Source organism: Diospyros lotus, chromosome 1 (assembly GCF_014633365.1).
Source record: "Diospyros lotus cultivar Yz01 chromosome 1, ASM1463336v1, whole genome shotgun sequence".
Lineage (NCBI taxonomy): Eukaryota > Viridiplantae > Streptophyta > Magnoliopsida > Ericales > Ebenaceae > Diospyros > Diospyros lotus.
Genome location: NC_068338.1, coordinates 27,478,405 through 27,502,168, shown reverse-complemented (window position 1 = coordinate 27,502,168; position 23,764 = coordinate 27,478,405). Strand labels below are relative to the sequence as shown.

General features: G+C 35.7%; 2 protein-coding genes across 4 annotated transcripts; one reads left to right on the top strand and one right to left on the bottom strand.

Annotated features, from left to right (window-relative positions):
* Positions 1-758: 758 nt before the first annotated feature.
* Positions 759-5,479, top strand: LOC127806999 (protein SOSEKI 3-like). Of its 2 annotated transcripts, none has more exons than XM_052344658.1 (6): positions 759-1,620; positions 1,709-1,778; positions 1,879-1,994; positions 2,774-3,662; positions 4,753-5,063; positions 5,177-5,479. In XM_052344658.1, the coding sequence occupies exons 1-6, from the start codon at positions 1,431-1,433 to the stop codon at positions 5,200-5,202; spliced, it is 1,602 nt and encodes a 533-aa protein (XP_052200618.1). In that variant the 5' UTR covers positions 759-1,430; the 3' UTR covers positions 5,203-5,479. The 2 variants fall into 2 exon arrangements, with proteins under 2 accessions (XP_052200618.1, XP_052200627.1); XM_052344667.1 differs by having other exon boundaries at positions 4,765-5,063; positions 5,177-5,478.
* A 5,865-nt stretch (positions 5,480-11,344) lies between these two features.
* On the bottom strand, positions 11,345-14,922 carry LOC127807057 (E3 ubiquitin-protein ligase RZFP34-like). 2 transcript variants are annotated; one of them, XM_052344687.1, is made up of 13 exons: positions 14,777-14,922; positions 14,537-14,681; positions 14,340-14,427; positions 14,133-14,192; positions 13,339-13,371; positions 13,130-13,207; positions 12,998-13,041; positions 12,606-12,646; positions 12,435-12,517; positions 12,257-12,348; positions 12,075-12,144; positions 11,934-11,975; positions 11,345-11,839 (listed from the first exon to the last, which is right to left on the bottom strand). In XM_052344687.1, exons 2-13 carry the CDS (start codon positions 14,629-14,631, stop codon positions 11,684-11,686), a joined length of 882 nt encoding a protein of 293 aa, XP_052200647.1. In that variant the 5' UTR covers positions 14,632-14,681; positions 14,777-14,922; the 3' UTR covers positions 11,345-11,683. The 2 variants fall into 2 exon arrangements, with proteins under 2 accessions (XP_052200647.1, XP_052200648.1); XM_052344688.1 differs by lacking the exon at positions 13,339-13,371.
* Between the last annotated feature and the right edge of the window lie 8,842 nt (positions 14,923-23,764).

Genomic DNA, 23,764 nt, shown 5'->3' with positions numbered 1-23,764 from the left:
TATGAGATTCTTTTATTTAATATCTTAAATCTGCCTTAGATCCCGGTAGATATAAATTTACCTATTATGAGACCAAGTTTATCCCCCTTTGATCTCTTTTTCCTTTGATTGACAAATATAACTTTTTTCACGTGTTATTAAAGTACAAGTGCAGTGTAACTCGCACGTGCACATGTGCAGCTTGAAATTTAAATCAAAGGAGTTGGTAGTTGGAAGATTGAGTGACTTTTCAAATTGATATGATATGATGATGGTGTTAAATTAGGCCTTATTTAGGGATGATTAATTAATGTAATTTACTAAAAAATGTATCAAAAGGGTAGTACTAACTATCCTTAATTGAATTTTATTTTATAATATGAATCCAAAAATCTCACTGCAATTTATATGATTTGAGTTTATAATTTTTAATTTCAAGTGCGTTAGTTTAGATTTTAATATTTGTATAATAATTATATAATAATAAAGAATTGTCTTATAATGAATATCTAATTTCAATAAAAATGAAGTGCAACGAAATTTTACAGATCATTTGAAAAAAATAAATTTTTATAATAAATCATATTGAATTACTGTTTTACAATTACAAGCAATTAACGAAGTTGCAAACAATCGGGTCAAAAAGAGAATTGTCTCCATAAAAAAAAAAGAAAAAAAAAATACTAACTAGTAATATTAAAAGGACGAAAGCAACCCTCTCCTCTTCCGAAAAAAAGAAATACCTCCTCGTCTTCTAAATTCTGAATTTCTGATTGCTTGTTCCCCTGCTTTCGTTCCATCGCTTTCACCCTGCCCCTGCGCTGTATTTCGAAATCTCTTCTCCCTCTTCCTCTCTCTCGCCGGTCCCCCTTCTCTCTCTCTCTCTCTCTCTCTCTCTCTCTCGCATTAAATGCGGGCGCCTCAGCAGTAGCAAACCAGTTCCCCTTCCCCTCCGTCTCAGGTTTAATCTCTCTCTAACTATCCGGTCCCCCTTCCCTCTCTCTCTCTCTCTCTCTCTCTCTCGACCTGCACAGTATCTGCGTCTTCGTCTTCCACGGCATTTCCATTCCACGGCAATGTTGACTTCGTCTCCACTTGCACTTCCAGCTATTTCTCCTTCCCTGCCCTTCCATTGACACTTCGTTCGCCTCAAACTCATTACTTCTGTATCGCCACAGCCACAGCCACAGCTGCTCGTTCCTTCTCTGCACTAACTCTTCGTTTTCAAGATCGAGCCTGCTCGAGCTCACTATCAGATCTGAGATTCCGGAAAAAGGCCCAAGTACTGAATTTATGAAGCCATGGAGTTGTTCGTTTGATTGATTGTTTGCCAGCTGTGGAGTTGAGTCGGCTTTCGTAGGGCTGTGCATGGGGATAAGAGGTGGATGTACTCGGCGGTGTTGAGGTGATTGGTTCAGGAGATCTCTGTTTTAGGGCTTTGAGTTGGTGAAATGGAGGGCCGGCCGAAGAAGTTCCGGCAGCTGAGTCCGGATAGGGCGAAAGTTTGGACGGAGAGATCGTCGAAGTACCACCAGGCTCGGAAAGTCCCCGTGGTTTACTACCTCTGCAGAAATCGGCAGCTCGAGCATCCTCATTTCATCGAAGTCCCACTCTCCTCGCCGGACGGCCTCTACTTGAGAGGTACGGGATTAATCCCTATGCTTATATTATGAATTTTCTGGTTGATGTGATTCTGATGTTCAAGTTTTGCAAATTGTTTGTGTTGTAGATGTGATTGATAGGCTTAATGGTCTGCGAGGCAGGGGCATGGCTTCTATGTACTCATGGTCGTGCAAGAGGTTAAGCCAGTGGAGATGTATTTTTGCGATTTTGCTTCTCCAATAATTTTATTTGTGCATCCTTTTTTAAGTCGATTCTCGGTTGTTTTATTGGCTGCAGAAGCTACAAGAACGGGTTTGTTTGGCATGATCTCAGTGAGGATGACTTAATTTTTCCTGCCCATGGAAATGAATATGTTCTCAAGGGGTCTGAACTCTTTGATGCATGCAATACAGGTGAGAAAGCAACTTATTTCATGCCTACATATGCACAAGCACATCCACATACAGTCAGTAACTATAAATAGCTGCTTGATTACTGAGATAACGTAGGGTCTGAACTCTAATTATTGATATAATCTTCTTTCTATTATATGATTTTGCACATCCATTATAATTTCCTTGTTTTCGTTACACCCATATTTTACGTTATTGGTACGGAATTGCTTAACATTCTGTGCCATACAACATTCCATCCGCTCCAACTTTTGAAAATTAGTTCTTTGATATCAGGAATCTGATTGTCACCATTTTGGAAAAGTTGTTTTATGTGTTTGGCTGTCTAAAACTTAATTTCAGTAGAATTTATGCATGATGCCAATATGAACATCTGGAGATTTTTTTGGTCAGGCTTGTTGACTTAATTTTCAGGGTGTTCCGGTCGCTAGCATGTTGGCAACTCTTAAAACTATTTTATCTTGGGTGCAAACCCAAGGGGTACAGAAACCTATTTCCCAAACTATGGTGGTTGCCTCAAGTTGTCTTCTCAAACAGGACATCAAAAATGAATTCATCTTGTCGAAACATGATTTCCTTTAGAGCATAATTCTCTTACTTCTCGGGGTTTATTGTAAAATTAGTGTTGCAGTTGCACCTTTTAGGATTCAATCACTGTTTCAGTTCTCCTGGTTCACCTTTTTAAGAGAAGAAAAGGAATTTTTTCATTGCAGAAGAAACTACAGCTTCGAAAAGTTGTTCTTTTTTTCGCTGTCATTTCAAAATTTCTTTTGTTTCAGGTCATTTTAGCCCTGCTGGAAATATAAAATTGCTGAATCCAAAACAACTACCAGAACCGGCACCTTCAAGGAGTCATGATGATTCTTCATCTTCTTCAAGCATGAACGGGAGAGATACAAAGCATTCTCCAGATAATGAGCTTTCTCCTCCAGCTCAATGTCCCGGATCATCATCTGATGTGTCACCTGAGTCTAGGAATGGGAAAAGTTCCCCTTGGAGTGGTTCTCTGAGCTTGACAGGATACAAGGTTTACAAGAGCAAAGGTCTGGCTGATGCTTCGACTCAGACTGAGGAGAATGCAAGTGGAACTAATAAAAATCGAGAAACTTGCACTAGAGGTGTTTCAACAGATGATGGATCACTTGAACTGGAGAATAATGACTCTCAAGATCGAGGTACAGGAATAAAAGAGACTTTTGCTGTTTCTGGGGATACAATTTCCCCACCTCCATCTTCATCCAGTGCATCTTCATCAGGCGGGAAGACTGAGACATTAGAATCTCTTATCCGAGCTGATGCTAGTAAAATCAACAGCTTTAGGATACTAGAAGAGGAGGAATATCGAATGCCATCTAACTCGAAGCTTAGGGCCTCAAACATGTTTATGCAACTGATTTCATGTGGCTCAATTTCAGTGAAGGATCACAGTTTTGGCCTCATCCCTACCTACAGGCCAAGATTTTCGCATTCCAAATTTCCCTCCCCATTGTTCTCAACTTCACTGATGTTGGGGGAACTTGATTGCCTGACAGAGAACCGAAGGCTTATGGGCCTGAGGTTGGAAGACAAGGAATACTTCAGCGGCAGCTTGGTTGAGACAAATATGCTTAAGGAAGAAGGAAATGGCCTTACTGCTCTCAAAAGATCTTCTTCCTACAACACTGACAGGTTAATATATTCCATTATCTAGCCATTTAAGTTGTTCTTCCACTTGTGTTTACATCATTAAAGAAATAGTTTATGTTGCAAATCATTTTATTCAGGGAACTTATTTCTGAAGCATGAGAACTGTCTGCAACCCGAATTCTATGCTTAAGGATACATTTAATAGGAACACAATCTAGTGCACAGAAGGGAACTATGATAAATCTGTTGGCTGGTTACTTGACCTGATTTGGTTTATGTGGTTCTGCGTAAAGAAAATAGTTAGCTCTGTGGAGCACCAGAAAATTTCAGATCGACAAACTGATTTGCTTTGGTTTGTTATTGATGATCAAACTGTGGTTTCAAATTCAAACTTTGAACTCATTTGTCTGTTTATATTCTCTACTTGGATTGTTTTCATTGTGTTAATATTTACTCCAGAAAATCTGCCCAGACATTTGTGACATTTGTCTGATCTTGCTTATTCTCTTCCATGTATGTTTATCCTTTACTCTGAAGGCACACAAATTTTGGTGGTTTTGTAGAGGCCATAAAAAATTGAGTGAGACAGTGTTTTCTTTATTATAACAATACAATACCAGAGAATCATTTGGATCTCTAAGAATTATTAGGACTTGCGACATGAATCTTCATCATAAAATTGCATATCTTATTTTATTGGGCCATAAGCAGGATCTGGTTGTATAAAACTAAAGTATCTTGCCAAATGGGTAGAAATCCTCAAGCCTTCCGAAAAAAATACAGCAAGTAATATTGTCAACCTACCATTTAGATTTTTAATGGCAATGTTTATGCAGGTTAGGGACATACTTGAGGATTACTAGGTGGTTTGAATATTTTATGGATTAGTGATTTAATCCAGTCAAATGGGTTTGCTGTCCTTCACCCTTCACCCTACTAGTTAGAAATTAATATGTGGATATATATATATATATATGCGCATGTATTTTATTTGAGGGAGGAGGAAAAATGTGTTACTTTCACTGGAGGAGTACTTGGCATTTTGGAGGCACATTTTGATCAAAATATTCTGTTTGATTTCTGGAGAGTTCAATTACGTGGTAACTCCCCTTCACACTGAAATGGAAATCAGATGGTTACACAGGAGTTGCAAGGAATTGGGCTCAGACACTGACAAGGAGGAGGCAACATTGTTACGTTCAAAGTGCATCCCACTGGGAATCAAAGCTTCACAGGGTAAGCAGCCAAGAAGCGAATCAATGAGATCCCCTGTTCCAGATGGACCGAGGATATCCTCCGATGGAGTGGACAGCTCACGATCAATAGCACCAAGCACATCCAATGGCAGCAGCAGGAGAATCACAGAGCCATCTCCAGAGAAGAAACAGCTAACAAAACTCGACTACTGTCCAGGAGAGGAGAAGGTGATCAAAATTGAAGAAAGTTAAGTCTCGGAATCCTCCTCTCCATTCCACAGTTGACTCTGAACTAATGGAATGCAGTATTTCCTGTTCAAGTTGGTTGACATTTTTGTTTGATTTCCTTGGTCTAAACAGGCTTGCTTCAGGAGCTCGGGTTATAATTCAATCCGCAGCACCTTGTGAGTCGTGGCACTAATGGCTACTTTCTAGATAACGTTTTTGGTGCTTTTGGAGCTTTGGCAATGGATCTCATCTTCCCACCCACCCACCCATGTACGCAAACATTTTCATTCTGCAACTGCCCGAAACTGTTTTAACTTCCAATGCAATGCGAGTAGTTGATTTTGTAAATTTGAAATAGAGTAAATAGAAGAGCAAGTCCCTTATTTGCCTTGGCGGGTGGCCAATATCACTAACTTAACAGCAATTTATCAATTTTTTTTAATCGAGTTCTACGTATTGGTCTTTAACTAAAGTCATTTCAATCTTTTATTATGAATAATTTTATTTTATAAAAACTCTATAAAACCATCATTTTCATTATTTATGGGCAAGATATATATACGTGTAATAATGTGAAGTGGCCTGGGTTTGAATTAAAGTGAAGTGAAAGGGAAGGCAGGCCCAGAAACAGAAAGGAAGATTATTTTATTGAGGGAGGTGGGGTAGCAGCTTCAAGGTGTGAAACTTTCTTTCTTTTGGTTTTGGTTTTGGTTTTGGATTTGGTGGGGGAGCAGTGCACGATCTTGGGTTTCACACTCCTTGTCTTTCTTTCCCGTGGCTCATAGATATTACTCCTGAGAGCCCTGGTCAACCCGATCTCAAAGCCGCCCCAAAGTCGAGGCCTCACAGAAAACGTTTTACGAAGTCTCACTTGGCTGAATCTCATGTTTTAGTGTTTTTAATATTTATTTAAGTCAATCATAAAATTGTCATGTCAATTCCAAAGCAAGATTCTTCTCGTATACCACTTGGCCACCACACCACACCTCACCTGTTCAATCAATTAATTTTACATTGCTGGATGCTTCAATTATTTATAGCTTGTGATGGCCTTCTTATTTAGTTTACTTAATAAGAATGCGATGGAAGTCCCAATTCTGTCTTTCTTTGTCGTTTTACTTACCCACCAAATAAGTAGCTTACTTTTATACATTGATTTGATATATATAACTTTATAATAATAATCACGTTAATTTATATTATTTATCTAATAATTTGTTTATAGGATGGAATTTCTTTTTAGTCACTGATCTTTCCGTCTTTCTATCCTATAATAATATATAATATATAATACAATGGCTACAGTGATCATTTGCCTGTTGTCAGCCCATTTTTGTCTTGTTCCGTGGCCTCCCTTTGTTCTTTTTGTGCTCTCTTTGGTTTCGGTCCCATTGATCCTTGCCCGTCCCTTTGTACAAGAAAATTATTATGGCCAATTTGATATCATTTTAAAGCACAATTATCTTTTATTAAACAAAACAGCATTTGGTTAAAAACCTTTATTGTTAAAAGTATGGATGGAACTTCTGAAAAATAGTTTAAGCTTTTTTAAATCAAAAAGTAATAGACCATTCGCTTTAAATTAAAACCACATCAGTTTATAGTGAGTCCAATATTTTTAAAATAATAAGACCATTCCATCCTTCACTTTTAAACATATTTACATGCACGTGAGAAGTCTTTTTTTTTTTTTGTTTTCAAGCTAACCCAATATTTTCTATTACAATCAATTTTAAATTTATTATTATTTACTTACATATATGTGGATATAAAAAAAATATTCTTTTAAAGCTTTATAAAAAAATGCCAACGAAATAACAGGAAGGTTGCAGTTTTGTAAGTATAAATCAATGGCTTAATACATAAGGAGGTCCTTAGACTTTTAAAAAAGTGACATTTAACTTCTTAACTAAAATTTTGATATATTTTTTCATTTAATCATTTTTTTTGGTCATCTTAAGTTTTTGCAAATTTTAGGGGATGAAAATTGAAAAAAAAAAAAAAAAAAACCCTAAATTCTCAAAACCCATGACCCTGCTTATTGCCTCATGCATCATTTTTATTTGCCACCGCCACCCTCCAAGCTTGTCGTTAGATTTTGCCTCACTTGCTCTACAAACTCCTTACCGCATTGACTATCTCTAATTGTTATCGCTGTCACAATTAAAACTCTAAATCATGCCAAGAAGTCGAACTTTTACCCCCCTCCCTCTTTAATATTCAAACACCAAAATCACTACAATTAGTGTCACTCATCTTAGGAAGACGACTGAAACCACCTTCATCACCATCGCAATCACCAACAATGTGGGGAATTGTTTTTTTATTTTTATTTTTATAGTTATTATAAGAGATGATGTATAAAGTTTTAATTTGATGTGTATAAATTAATTTGATATATTAGAAATATTTAGTCTTATTTGTTATCATTAATTGAGCCCTTAACTCTAAGTTAATCAAAGAATTTAGGGTGATAAAAAAATTAAAACAAGAAATATGCTAAAATTTTAGTTGAGAGGGCTGGAGATCATATTTTTTTAATAGTTCAAAAAATCATTATGTATTAAACCTAAATCAATTTAATAAGTGTTTTTCTTCTCAATGCATCATATTATCAACTGATTTCTTTTTTCGGTTGATTTTTTTTTTTTCAATATGATTATGTGTGTATATTAGGAGCAATATGCAAAGGGCAGACGATAAAAATAGAAATCTATTTTGGAAAGAAATATCCAATAAGAATATGAATTATTAATTTTTTTGTTTAATTATCTAAAAATCACTTTGAATTCATAATTTTATATTATTATTACTTTATATATATTATAAATAATGAAGTTGACTATTTTCAATGCAGACTATATTTATTTTTTCTAGTTTGAATTAAGAAATGTTATAAATGCCTTTAATAAAGTGTATAAGAACAAAGGGACATTTAAAATATTTTATAGCTTGAATTGCTAAAAACAAGTGTAAACTAGACTAAAAATAATTTTATTAATAAATAATTTAACATAAAACACTTACTTAATATATTAGAGTCAGATTTTAGTTATTTTAGTTTTTAACAATGAATAATAAAATATTAGTTAAATGCTAATAAAAATAATGCTACACTCTAAGTTGCATGAAAACAAAAACATAACATGAATATAATAGAAAATTGAAATGAAAAAATGATTTTTTTAAAAAAATAAAAAATAAAAATACGTAAATAAAAAATATATAATGGTTTTTTTGTAAATATAATTTTTAATATAAAAATAATTATTTAATTTAAAAATAATATAATATAAATTCTATAATGTATTTAAATAAATTTAAAAAAAAATAAAAAATTTGAGTTAGACTGAAAAAATTCCGTCTCTAACTTAAGTAGCGACATAATTTTTAACATTTGTAAGTTTTTCGTAGATAGGAATGTGTTTTTAAATTAGAATGATCTCAAAATATTTTAAAATTGTAAAAATGGCCTAATTTTTTTTTTGATATTTTAAAAATAAAAATATTTCAAAAATATCAAAATGATGCTTTCAAAACATTTTTATGCATCATCGATACTCACATCAAATATAGTACAACATATCACGAAGTCCCACAGGCTTTTGTTATTTGCACAGTCAAGTCTTTTTCTTTGTCTAGAGTAGGTTCATCTATTTTCATAGTTGGTCTTTAAACTAAACACAATTAAGTGACTTTGAAAATGGAATAAACCATCATTCAGAAGCACTCACAAAAAAAAAAAAAGAAGAAAAGTTTGTATTTCAATTACCTAATCAAGTCTTTCTTGTGATTTTATTACGATAATAGTTATCGATTGACCTGTAATAGGTTTGAATCATAGCTTAATTAAGCTTCACAAGGGTGTAAGCAAATCAAAAATCTTGAAGAATTTGAGCTAAAAACTAAAATATAGAAAATTTGAACCACCGATCACTACTATTTAATGACAAGCCTAGGTAGAAAAAGTTAGGTCATTTTGGCCACAATCACTATTATGACTAGACGCTCAATTTTCTTTATGGAAATTCTATTTGTAACCAACTGTTTTGCTTTTCACAATCGTCTTCTATAATTTATTAATTATTTTCTAAAAATACTCTTATACACACAACCATCCACTTGCATCGCTCATCACCAGCCATCATCGTCGATTGTTCAAGCGTCCACTGGCATCTGCCATCAACTTCCACCTCCTACCTATCATCGCACTGACTCTCTCTTGCTGGCGTCGCTCCCACCAAAACCACTTTTACTTTTCTTTTTCTTTCTCTCTCCTGTTGACATCGCTCCACCCAACCCACTTCTCTTTCTTTCTTTCTCTCTCGTTGGTGTTCCTCGCGGCCATCGCACTCGAACCCCAGGGTTCGGGGGCTTTCCTGAATTCATGGGTTCGGAAAAAATCATTTTTCCCAAATTCATGGATTTGGGAGAATTGCATTCTCCCTGATTCTCACGCCATTCATCGCATCCAGAAGTGTATCAGCATTAACAATAAACTGTGCTAATTCCATAAAAGTCTGCAATTTAGTTGAACAGTAAATTGTGCTAATTCATCGCATCAAGTTTGTTAATTAACAGTAAATTGTGCTAATTCCTTAAAAGCCTACAAGTTTCATAGTAAACTAAATTTAGTTGAAAATTTTCAAAGTGTGAAAATTTATTGTTACTGTAAAAATAGTTAATTTTTGTAGCCAATTTAGTTGAAAATTTGTCATTGTCTCCCAACCCCCTCCATGTTTGCTTACTTGCATTTAGCTTGATGTCTAAATGCATGATATATGCTAATCTTATTTTCTCTCATGTGCTAATTCGTTAAAAGCTTGCAATTTAGTTATTTATTTTTTATTCTTAATAGCAGAGTGAATTGATAATGTAACTCATATATCTTCAGCAACTAAGTTATAGATTTTCCTATTGAGTTGAGACTTGCATCCGTGGGAGGCCTGTTTATTCTCTGGTCTTCAGTAGATGGCTTCAGTGAACATGGTACCTTCAGCTGCTAGATTGAGGAAGCCTAGCGGAGGTAGTGTGAATGCTGATACACTTCCTGATGCGATGAATGACGTGAATCAGGGAGAATTGGTTTCTCCTGAGCCGGAGAGCCCATGGGTTCTCGAGGATGCAATTCTCCCAAATCCATGAATTCAGGAGAGCTCCCAAATCCTGAAGTTTGAGAAAAATAATTTTTCTCGAATTCATGGATTCAGGCTGTTTTAAAGCCCTCGAATTTTGAGATTCAGGTGCGATGATGGTGGTCGCAATGAATGCCGACAGGGTGTTTTAGCTTGATGTCTGAATATGCATGATATATGCTAATCTTATTTTCTCTCATGCGGTAATTCCTTAAAAGCCTGCAATTTAGTTATTTATTTTTTATTCTTAATAATAGAGTGAATTGATCATGTAACTCATATATCTTCAGTAGCTAAGTTATAGATTTTCCTATTGAGTTGAGACTTGCATCCGTGAACATGGTACCTTCAGCTGCTGGATTAAAGGAGCCTAGTGGAGGTAGTGTGAATGCTGAAACAGTTCCCTATGCAATGAATGGCGTGAATAAGGGAGAATTGGTTTCTCAGGAGCCTAGTGGAGGTAGTGTGAATGCTGAAACAGTTCCCGATGCAATGAATGGCGTGAATAAGGGAGAATTGGTTTCTCCTGAGCCCATGGGTTCGAGAGAGTGCAATTCTTCCGAATCTATGGTTCTGGGAAAGTGCTGACCCTTGGAGTTCAGGAAAAATAATTTTTCCTGAATTCATGGATTTGGAGTGTTTTAAAACTCTCAAATTTTGAGATTTGGGTGCGATGATGGTGGTCACAAGAAATGTCAATCGGGAGAGAAAGAGAGAGAGGGAAGTGGGTTGGGTGGGAACAATGCCAATGAAAGAGAGAAAAATGGTTTCGATGGGAGTGAGGTCGGTGAGAGAGAGAGTGGATACGATGATGGGTGAGAGTAGGAACTTGGGCCGTTAGCAATGATGGGTGATGATGGCTGGTGATAGCAATGCAAATGGATGGCTTTGTATAAGGGTATTTTTGAAAAATAATTAATAAATTATTGGAGGTGGCTGTGAAGAGCAAATCAGCAGTTGCGAATAGAATTTCTCTCTCTATTGGTGAAGTTCTTACATTAAAGTCGTAAGAGTTAGGCAGACTGGACATTCCATTCCAAATTTGAAGCCCACGGTGTGAATTGCCATTCGGTAGGAGAGGACACATTGTTAGAATGAATGCTGCCAAACCGCACACCAACGATTGCCAAAAATAAATAGTAGTCCACATCTAATAGCCCAAGACTTGGGCCCATCACGGACCTCAATGAAAATTACAAATTGTATTAGACTGGTACACAGCCAATTCTTAAGGATTATCCCATGAATTCTATTATCGTTCCACTACAATCTTTTGCATATATATATATGGACATGTACAAGTAATTGGGCAACTTGTAATCAATCAGATTGGTCATTTACCTTCCTCTTCGTCACCTGCATTCTGCAAATCCAAATCGCCCCAGAAACTTTCGGTTTCACACCATCATCCTCCAACATGATCCTCGTCCTCAACATCTAATAATATATTATCGACCATGAAAAGAATGTTTTTCATGTCAAGTCCTTTGATCAACAGAAGCAGTCAGTTCACCATCCCAGCAATTCTTGATGTACATGTAGAAGCAGAGCCTCCTCGTATTTGTCTGGTGTTATAGGACTTGCATCCGAGGCATTTGTGTGCAATAATATGGAAATGGACATCGGATACTTCCCCACAATCGTTGCAGAGGATCCGCACCTAAGCATGTGAAAAGCCCCAAGTTAGGAAAAACATTGATAACTTCACGTTAAGATTGATCTTTTTGCTTGTTCGTTTAGTTTAAGCTAGATACCATCTTATTTTTGTAGGTTTCTGGCATTGGAGTTGAAGCAACCTGCATGACGTTTTGGTGAGAAAGTTAAAGACACGAAGCACATTTCCCTTTAATGTCAGTATAATGTTTTATTGAAGTAGAAATAATGGAAGTATGTACCTCTCGATCAAGCTTTTCCCACAAACTGGACATGTCACAGATGGATTTTGAGCAAATGGGGCATGAATACCTACAGGTTCAAGGAAAAGGATGAAAAGAGAGAAGGAAAACTTTTTTTTTCCTTTAACATAGTTGGATGATATGCTAGGAAGTCCATTTATATCTTATCCCTGAGCTCATACCGGAAATGCTGCTCCATCTCTTTCACACATTCCAAATGTATTGTGTGCCCGCATGGTAAGACAGTTATATCTTTCATACTTTCGAACAAAAACTGCAGATTGTGATATCTCTTTGAGAATTGATGCATTTCCTTGGATGAACTTAAATTTTATGAAAAACATGGTCGGTATCATTTACCTCGAAGCAAACAGAACAGTTATGGTGCATTGCCCTTTCAACGCAGTGGTGTGCATCCTTGATTGAGTTTGAATAGCAACACCCTGGGCCATAAAACAAAGCTATCTGAATTCAAAATTTCTGAAGAAAACATTACCGCAATTACATAGGTAGGAAATTAGCTCATCTTACCACACTTCCTGCAGTGGAAGAATTTCTCCTCGCCTCCAGTTCTGCAAAAGCAACCACAGAGGTCAGTTCCAAGCAATTAGAGACAATTCAGGTTCTCAAATCTCCTACCATTGGGGAGTTAGATAACTTAAGCATTAGAATATGAAAATATGTAAAATTGAGAAAAATGTCCAAAGATGCAGCTGCAGAGGGCAAGTTAAAATTGAGAAAAATGTCTAAAGTATTTTTCCATTAACTAACAGGACTACATTTAATGAAATTGCGCCATATATGATCAATGTTAACGAAATTGCTCCATATACGATCAACAACAAATTAGGAAAATGTGTCTGCAGTGGATAAAACTGATAGTACATAAATTAGTAAAAGAGGGAAGTTGCTGAGATTTTCACCTGCAGATGCCACATTCATCACAGTGGAACTGGTTCTTTGAGACCTGAATTGCATTTACATTTTTAAGTAACTTGACAATTGAGATAGATTATGAAGGTAGAATGAGTAATATTATATGAATGAAGGGTTACCTCATCATCGAAAAATTTGCATTTTGGGCAAAAGTACTTTCCCATACAAACCCCACAGCTGATGCAATATTGTTGAACCTAAAACAGGAAAATAAAATCAAAATGGTCAGAAAGCAGAACCGAAATCAACATAAGTTAAGAATAAAAAAATAAAAAATCAACCCGACTTTCTTATTTTAGTGGTCAGAGATGATGTTTGGAAGACTCACATCTTGTTCTGTGCCACACAGGGAACATATGACCTGGATAGCAGATTAAAGAGGAAACTTTACTTAGAAACATAAAGGGGTAAAACAAAAGGAGAGATTATCATACGGAAAAAGGAAAGAAAGAACTACTGTCACTAGATGCTAAAACTTCTCCACTAATGGATATTGCAGTTGTTTCCATGAAAGTGATACTAGTTGGTGACAGATAAAAGAGAAGCTATTGGGAGGAGAGAGGAGAGGAAGGGGTAAAATGGTCATTGTGAGAAGAGAGGAAGGGGCAAAATAGTCATTTAAATCCCTGTAAAAACCCTATCTGTAGAAATAGCATTATTCAGCTATTGGCAACTAGACGAGGCAATTTTGTCTTTTTGTTCACAAAGTTGTTCAACAGTAGGCTGGAAGCTTATCTCTGGCAAACTTTGCAGTTATCTGTCTACTGATCATCAAAATATCTTCAAGAATCTTTCAAAATAGCCTGCTTGAACTTTCAATATAAATACGGATACTTTTCAAAAGTTCCAGTCTATTTTCCTCTTTTCTGCTTTGATCTTCGAACATACTACAGCCAATTTTGGAATATTGACAGACAAAGGCTGAAAGGGAATGAAAAAGAAGATATGACGAAAATATGATCGTTTTCATAAATTTGCCAAATACCAGCATTTTGTAAATTTAAGCGTGTATAAGTTGACGAGGCAGCGGTGCTCTGCACGAATTTTCTGTACAAAAAGAACTGTTTTATAGCATTACTCGGTTCACTTATGTTTATGCCTACACATAAACGTGTAATATACCTTTTCAACGTCATGGCGTGGAATCTCATGCCGAAGAAGAGGATTAACGTCGAGAGCGTTCTGTCAATTTTCAATAGAAGTAAGAAAAAAGGTGCAATTAGCTGCTGAGGATTGTTAATTCATACCTAATCTTGTATGAAAAGTAAAGATTACACAAATAACAAGAGGCGGAAAGGGGAAATGGAAGAATGAAGATCGCACTCGCACCTTTGCTTCGTTGTGACAATGCCTACAATCAAAGATTTCGTCACAGCAAGGAGCTCTAATTTTGCATCTCCTCCTGTAATGCGCACATCTGAGAAAAGCAACAAAAAATCAGAAAAAAAAAAAGAGTCATTAATCAAGAATCAAAAATCAAGCAGACGCAGAAACGAAAGTGAAATCAAAATTCCAAGACAGAGTACCCGAACTTTCCCGAACCAAGCTCCACCAGAGACTCATCCTTCACGAACGACTCCAATCCACAAGAGGACGATTGATGCTTCGATTCACAGGCCATAGCTGTCCCCTTCACTTTGCTCAATAATCTTCAACCTCGGATTCTTACAACTGCAAGAGTTTACAGATTGAAATGGATAACTTCGATGGACGAAAACGGTGGAGCTAAAAGCGGCAAGCCGTGAAATAAATATTACGTTCCTTACCAGGAATGTAGCAGCGATCTTCACGGACTCGGGGGAGAGAGAGAGGAGATTTCAAAGGTCATGGGAGGAACAGAGATAGTTAGGTTGTTTTATATGGCGGGCAACTGGCTGCTCCGGTTAAGATTACCAAAAGGCCCATGAGCTTTCTGTCGTGCTTGAACGGGGGTATTTCAGGGATGAGAATGTTTTGAGGACGCGCGATGACTTGCGTGTCCCACCTTCGCTTCGGCAGTCTGTGGGCTGGGCTGCACCCAAATCTTAATATTTTTAATATATTATTATTATTGATTATTGATTTCAAATTATAAAATTCTGTTTAGAGTTTAATGTTAAAATTAAGACCCAACAGAATTCAACTCAATTTTGATCCAATTGAATTAGTTTACTTTTCAATTATGATTGAATTAGCTTTAAATTTAAGATTTGAGACTTAATGTTTACTATATATATTAATGTTAATTAATATATATATAGTTGTCACTGAGTATTTTAAGTGGCAGTTCCAGCTACCTAATACATACATAGCCATCAAAACCAAAACCACGGATTTGTGGAAACGACTGGCGCGAATATCAGAAAAGGCTTCCCACTTTCTAAAGGAAACAGATGCATTTTTTTAAAAAAGCGTCTTATCGAGAACGAAACTGCTGGTAGGGGTAGTACCACGGACTTTCAATTCATCGGCTCGATTTATCTGGTAGACGTACGTATGGGGCGCAACTGGATAGGGTTGGCATGGACTCTGACGCGGCACCACGTCATCTCTGGTGTGGATGATTTTGTCCGCTTTATCCCCCGATTCCAATTCCAGAGTGCCATTTTGTTCATCCTTTTAATTGGAACGACCGTGAACTCCTTGTGAGTTTCTGTTTATTTTATTTTATTTTATTTTAAATAAATTTTTGGTTGTCTTCTTCTTGCTATTATCACCAGGTTTTCTCATCTCATCATGCTGTTTTTGTGTCGATTGTCAATACATTTTTTTCGTTATGAAAAGATGACAAGATAAGAGGATTGATAACAATAAAAAAAATAATTATTAAAAAACAAATAAAAATATGGTGAATTTGAGAGACACTCTTCAGGCAATGAGACAGGATGGCAAGAGTCGACGATTTAAAAAAAATAAAAAGAAAATGAGTTTGAGAGGGATTCATTCATTCCCTCTGAATAACCCTTTTATCCTTATAAATTAATTGAGAGTCATGAGTACCCCAATCAAAGGGGTGAACAAAATCGCACACTGATTCCGAGGCGATAAACATGTGTTGAGAAACAAGTAGTGCGGGGTTCGTAGCGGTAGCGCCATACGCGCGCCTGGTCAGCAAATAAGACATTACTTGGCAGAAAAAAGAAAGTAGACGGGCCACCAGTCACGTGAATGGCTTTTTGGAAGTGGGACTGGGCGGGCCACGCACCACAAAAAACATGCATGCATGGACGACTCCAAATGCGACCACTGCCCCACTGTTCGCTACACGTTCTTTTCAATGTCACATCGGAAACCGAAAGGCCCATGACCCACGTTTTCTTTTATTTTGTACGGGCTAATTAAGAACTGGATAATGCTAGACGCAACCATGCGACACTCGTTCCCCCCCCCCCCCCCCCCCCCCCCCCCTCACTCACTTGCTGTATAGTATATCTCTCTCTCTCCACTGCATCTCCGTCTCTCTTTGTCCATTGTGTCTCCTCGATCCTCCACTAGCAGCGATCGCCACCTATGTCACCAATGAGCTTTGCAGCCAAATGAGGTCTGTGAAAGAGCAGTGGATGAGGAGTTAGGCCACTCTTGGCTAGGTGGTTGCACAAGGGCATATTGGATAGGAGACTTAGGCTTAGTTTGGCTAAGCTTTTATTTTTGAAATTTTTAATTTAAGTAACGTTTAAGTTTGTTATAGCGTTTAAGCTGATAATGTATTTTAATAAATGTGTTTTTAAACTAATAGTTAATAGTTATGTGTTTGATTTGAAAGAGTTGATAAACTATTACAACTTAATAAAAAGATGAAAATAAACATGTTATTGAATGATGTAAAATTTTATTATTAAATATTAATAAATTATATATAATTATTAAAAATATATTAATATAATATTATTATATATATATTATATGTGCTATATAACAACAATATATATTATTATATGTTATATATATATAATATATTGTTATATGTATATATAAAATTTATTGCTGTTATATATATATATATATACACACACATATATATATATATAGACGGCAGCGGGGAAAAGGGAAGGCGAAGCACAAACGATGACATGCAGTGGTTGATGGGGCGACAGTCGACGATGGCGAACTTGAAGTAGACTGAGGCGACGAACGGCCTACAACGAAAGAGATAATAGGAACAATGGTAGGGAAGGCGGCGATCGATGTTGCTTATGGGGGCAATGGTCGATGGAAAGCAGCTGGTGGGGGCGACGACGATGATCGATGGTGGTGGCCAAAAGGGCTGAAGAAGAAGAAGAAGGTGGGAGACAGAGATGGAAGAAGAAAGCGGGAGATGTAAATATTGATAATATTAGAAGATGAAATGATAATTCGATCAGTCAACTCAACAAGCTCCAGAGAGCTTTTTTGCCAAAAGTGGGTGGCTGATAGCTTTTTGGAAACTCTATTAGATTAGTGTTTAAGTTGTATAGCTTTTAAACTGTTAGTATATCCAAATATGTAAGAAAATAAGTTTGATAACTTATAAGCTAAACTAATAACTTATAAGCGATCAAATCGCATTGTCAAACTAGTTGTTAAGTAGAAGGGCCATGGTGATAGCCCAGTAGCATGGATGATTCGAGCAAGGGTGGTGTTATACATATTTTCGTACCACTTTTTATGGGTTATACTCAGTCCAATAGGTCGGCTCAATCGCCCAAAGCCTAGTGGGTCTAGCTGAGCTCATCAGGGCAAGCTCATACATTGCTGAAATTCGAGGTTAGATCTCGGAACCAAGCGAGCTCACAGCAAGGCTTCCAGCGAGCTTTCAGCAATATACCCAACGAACTTTCAACTTTGCTTCTAGCTCACTAGCCTAATCAATTAGCTTGTTAGTCAAACTATTCGGCTCGCATAGCAACAAAGCTGCTAAACAATCAGAGGCAAAAATCCACTCACTTTATCTGAGGCAAGCTAGATCTCTCGTAATGAGGATCTCACTCCCAGTTTTATGCAGATGATAAGGAGAGCTTGTCCCCCATTATATCATGATAAGGACAGTTTTATACTTTTATATCTTATGCAATTGTAAACATCTCTCGCTATAAATAGGAGTAAAAAACACTATTGTGAGAAAACAACAACAATAACATACTATTATTCTTACAGAATAATCAGGGAATAGTCGTGGAGTAGACATCGTTTTGGCCGAACCATGTAAAAATTTTTCTGTGTCCATTCTATTATGTTCTTTCTCCATGCATTTTGGGCTTATATCTTTATTGCGGGCCTACGAATCACGATCGGCTGAATCTAAACGTCGACAGGTGATTAGGCAAGTTGAGATTCAATGGGCACGAGATGGAGATGGCACATGCAACGGATTAACGTGTTTCTAGGGATAAAGACTTTGAGAAGACATAAGTGACATGCAAATGCCATGTAGGTACATGACAAGAAAGGATCGGGACATGATGGGGTCATGAGTATATCAAGACATGATGAGGTCATGAGTATGTGGTTGGGTATGTCAAGTAGATGTAGCTAAACCAATTATAAGGGTGTGATTCGATGTGTTAATTGGATGCAACTAACTACGCATGTAGTCTTGGTGGTAGCTCTCCCAATCCCATATCGCTCATTGAGTGGGTTGGGAGGGTACACATTTTATATAAAAAGAGCTCACTCCTCTTTGAAAAAATTATCCCATAGTTTCACAATTATATTTTTTTTTTTGTATTTATCTTCTTAAATAACATATATTAAATTGGTCGAACCTTGTTAATTTTTTATATTTTATTTATTTTTATATTTAATAATTATTATTGAATATTATTTACAATAATTTTTAATTTTTTTTAAAAAAAATCTAATTTTCCCAACAATATCAACATGTGAGAGGACTTATATGAAAGATTGCTACATGATAAGATAAGAGAGAATGTTTATCTTCAGAGTTGTCACGTGATGAGATGAGAGAAGATTCATTCCCAAGAAGGTGTGACTAGTGGCGGAATGTGATTGGATTTACTAGATAGAGGCTTGACAGATATTTTATGGAATATTCTATTCTTATCAAATTTGTTGGAGATGGATGAAAATGTACATTATAAGAGTTATAGATAAGGATCAGTAAGGGTAGTCTATTTTTTTTGTATATGTCGGTTAAGATTATATATAGATAGGGACGAACTCCTTATTTGTATTCATCCCATTCTCGATAGTGTTTTTTTAGAGTTTTCTCAGAGATTCTCTTGTTTTCTCTTTTGCTTTCTTTGAGTTCTTAGATGATGATTGTTCTAATTGCGTGAAAATTTTAAAGTGAGAGTGGATTCGAAAAGAGCCTTAGTTATAAAAAAAAATTGATTGTGAGTTAAGTGTCAACCCGAATGACTTAGAAATCTAAAACCATGACAATCCATAAATGGGAAGACGAACCCATCACCATAATTTCATCGTAAAACATTCACGGCATTATGTATCCGAATTATCACATAATCAAGATGGTTTAAAGTTTGAATCCCAAAGGACACAAGATGCACATATCAATAAATGAAAATAACAATTTTAATAATTGTCGAAAGGCAATAATTAAAATACAATGAATGCACTTTTTTTTTTTTTTCAAATAAAGTGCATTTTATTACACTTTATTTTTAACTCAAAACATTCATATTATTTGATAATAAAAGTATTATGTTTTGTAATTTTTTATTAACAAGTAAAATTGTTTTTTATCTTAAAATGCATCTTATTATCATGAATATAAAGTGTATTTATTACAATTGAACCATTTATCATCAAGATAACATTACTCATTGTGCAAATATACTATATACCACAATAGTTGTATGATTTTATCCTATAAAGGACTTTCATGAAAAAGAATATGTGGTCTCTTGTAATGGACTTCTCTTCGCTCCACACACTAATATTGGACTCTCCCCCTATACGAGTTATTTAATTGAGAATCAATCTTAAAAGATTTAATTTGAATTTATTGTAATTAAGTCATATAATGCAGTTCAAATATGATTGTACTACTTTTTACAATGGGGACGTGACAACACGATTCAGGCAATTTTACGAGTCTCAGCAGGTTCTCATCTTGTTTTACTAATTGGCACCAACATTTGGGATGATCGTTCTTATGCGGCTCTCGTCGTTTGTATCATCAATTTTAATAAATGAGATAAATCATAAGTACAAAATTTTACTTTACTACATAGTGTGAGGATCAAATTCATGATTGACTAATATAAAATTAATACATCATTTACCCAATTTTCCGACTTATACTTTGAGAGCAATTTGCACAACACTTTGTTGTGAACAAGACATTTGAATTTCTGACTTCCCCAGGCATGTATTATAATAGAGGCCACATTTGATCAATTAACAAAAGCTAGAATCAAATAATAATAATAATAATAATCAACCTCAGGGGCGTGCTTGGTTGAAGCATGAGACAGACTGGACGGTGACGATCATCACCTAATCATAGTAATTTGTTTTAATATTTCATGTTGTTGTCTGCTCGCACTTACCAACAGAAACATCATCACATCGGGGGGGGGGGGGGGGGGGGGGGGGGGGCGCGGAAACGATGGATAATTTAATCAAAGACTTCAATTATTAGTGGGGTGGCATCATCTTCAATGTCAGACCCCAATTTTAAATGGGATCCTCTGTGCGTACAGACAAAATTAATTTCCTTCTTTTTATTAACACAAATTAATTTATGTATGTGAATTTTCTTACACATATTGGGTAATAAAGTCAGTATATTTCTCGGGGCTCGCGTAAGTCTTGGTGAAATTCTCTCAAGGCAATTATGCCGACGCCTCAGTGGTGACTTAAGATTACGGGTTGTAAGAATAATTTCAATAATGTGAAATTATAGCATAAATTTAATATATATTCATTAAATTTTAAAAATATAATTATTTACTTATTAAATTTTAAATTATTACTATTTATTCACTAAATTTTGCTCAACGTTAACCGTTCATTACTCATTATATCTAACAAACAAAAAATGTCAATGTGGTTAATAGAAAAAAAAAAATTAATAAACACTCACTAAATTTTAAAAATATAAGTATTTACTCACTAAACTTTAAATTGTCACTACCTGCTCAATAAACTTTGCTCGACGTTAACTATTCATCACCCGTTACATTATTGTTTAATCTTATAAACGAAAAATGTCCATGTGACTAACAAAATTCGAAGTAACCCAATCAAATCTTTATTTTTGGCTAACTCAATAGCACCCCCATTTTCCCTATTTTTCTTTCTCTCTCTCATCTCTATCCCCTTCCCTTGCTCCAGTAGCGGCTAGGCAACGACAAGGCACCCGGTGTAACATCATGTTCGAGTGATAGGAAGAACCGGAACAACTTATCCTAATGGGGTTACGCAAACTTCCCAGGGGGGTCACCCATCTCTAGATTACCCTAGGTCAAGCACGCTTAACTTGGGAGTTCTTTGCTAACATTCAGCCCAAAAGGTATCCAGCTGGTGTTGTTTCCTTTCTTACACTATGCTCGATATCTACTAATCTCTCTAGACTCTCGGGGTATTACATTCTCTCCCCCTTAAGCACATGACGTCCTCGTCATGCGACCTTACAACTAGTCTCAGCTCTCCCCCGTCCAGTGTCCCCGGTCCAGTACCCCCAGCCTTGGGCTAGTACACGGTCCCTAGTCCAGTACCCCCAGCCTTTGGCTAGTACACGGTCCCAACACACGGCCCGAGTAGCTCTAATACCACCTGTAACATCCTGTTCAATCGATAGGAAGGACCGGAACAACTTATCCTAATGGGCTTACGCGAACTTCCCAGGGGGGTCACCCATCCCTAGATTACCCCAGGTCAAGCACGCTTAACTTGAGAGTTCTTTGTCAACATTCAGCCCAAAAGGTATCCAACTGGTGTTATTTCTTTTCTTACACTATCCTCGATATATACTAATCTCTCCGCGCTCTCGAGGTATTACACCCGGCGATAAAAAGGTCCCCTCTTTTTCTCTCTCTCCATGCTCCAACAATGGCGATTGGTGCATGAAAGGCAAGGCGGTGAGGCAGTGAGAGGTGAGGCACCAAGCAACAAAGCGGTGAGGCGAGACAACGGCGAGAGGGCCGATGGCAACTGTTACTGTTGGAGTTGAGTTGGCTAAAAATAAAGATTTGATTGGATCATTTGGATTTCGTAAGCTACGTGGACATTTTTCGTTTGCAAGATTAGATGGTGATGTAATGGATGATGGATGGTTGACGTTGAACAAAGTTTAGTGAGCAGATAGTTATAATATAAAATTAAGTAAATAAAGAGTTATAATTTTAAAATTCAATGAGTTTTTGTTAAATTTCCTCAGATTCCGTTAATCACGTGCACATTTTTTATTTACAAGATGTAACGGGTGATGAATAGTTGACGTTGAACAAAGTTTAGTGCGTAAATAGTAATAATTCAAAATTCAATAAGTAAATAGTTACATTTTTAAAATTCAATGAATATACAATAAATTTACCTTGAGATGATATACTCATAAATGTTATATATTTATGATAGTATTTTATATTGATATTTTATATTATATGTCATATTAATATAAATATATAAAATTTTTATAAGAATATAAAATTTAAGTGTTCCAATAATATTTTCATTATATAACTTTATTGAGTGAATGCAACTTAGTATAAGATAAAACAGGCTAAACTTAGGTGGAATTATATAAAGCCTAGGGAAGGGTGGGTGGGATTAAATATTTGGATTGTATGATTATTTTTGCCCTTAACTATATAAATAAATATAACCATTTTTGCTAATCTCAAATTTATTTTGTTAACTTAAAAATTTTGATATATATTTAGATATATATATATATGCAATTAAAATATATTTTGTGTAATTTAAAATATTTTTGTTCACATCAAAATATATTTTTTATAATTATTATAATCTATTTAGGCAAAAAAACAAATTGGTCTTTTGACATTCACAAAAACATTTCGTCCATAATTTGACATACCAAACATGAAACTTGTATAATTTTAGATAATATTTTTTCTATCAAATGCAAGACAATATATATGTCAACCCTTTGGACTCTCAACCCTTTAGGTGGGAAGTTTTTGCCACCTCATTCACCGAATTATCTAAGATAACTTTCCACATCAACAAGTAACAGTAAAATATATATGTAAATAAACAATAATCTAATATTGAAATTAAAAAAAAGAAGTTAGATACGCAATTACTAAAATAAAAAAAAATAAATATAAAATTTGTAACAAGAAAAAAACAATATTTTTAAAAAATAATTTACCTTTTAAAAAACTAATGTAGAGTCATAGAGATGTTTTGAATAATCAACATAGGAGTTTGACTTTTATTTCATGCCTTTTCTATTAATGGGAAAAAGAAAAGAAGAACAAACTGAAGTGGTTGGCCAGCTCCTCCAACTGTAAGACAAACCAGTCAGAGCTGTGCAATTCCAATCATTTAATCAGGTGCAATCCTATCAATAATCTTCTAATAACTTACAACTATTTATCTCACTATGTAAAATTAATTATATGAATTATATATATCTGACCAACCAATCATTTTTATTTATACCTTTTTCTATTTAGTAAGGACCTAATAATTAACCATCAATACTCATGCAACTGCAGAATATCAATGCAGGATTGGCTTGTATTCCAGGAATAAATCAAGTATATTAAGAGTTAAGATAGACATCAATCTCAAGCGGTCACTATCTTTGTCTGCTAGAGGTCAACTCCTCCATGGTTCAACAT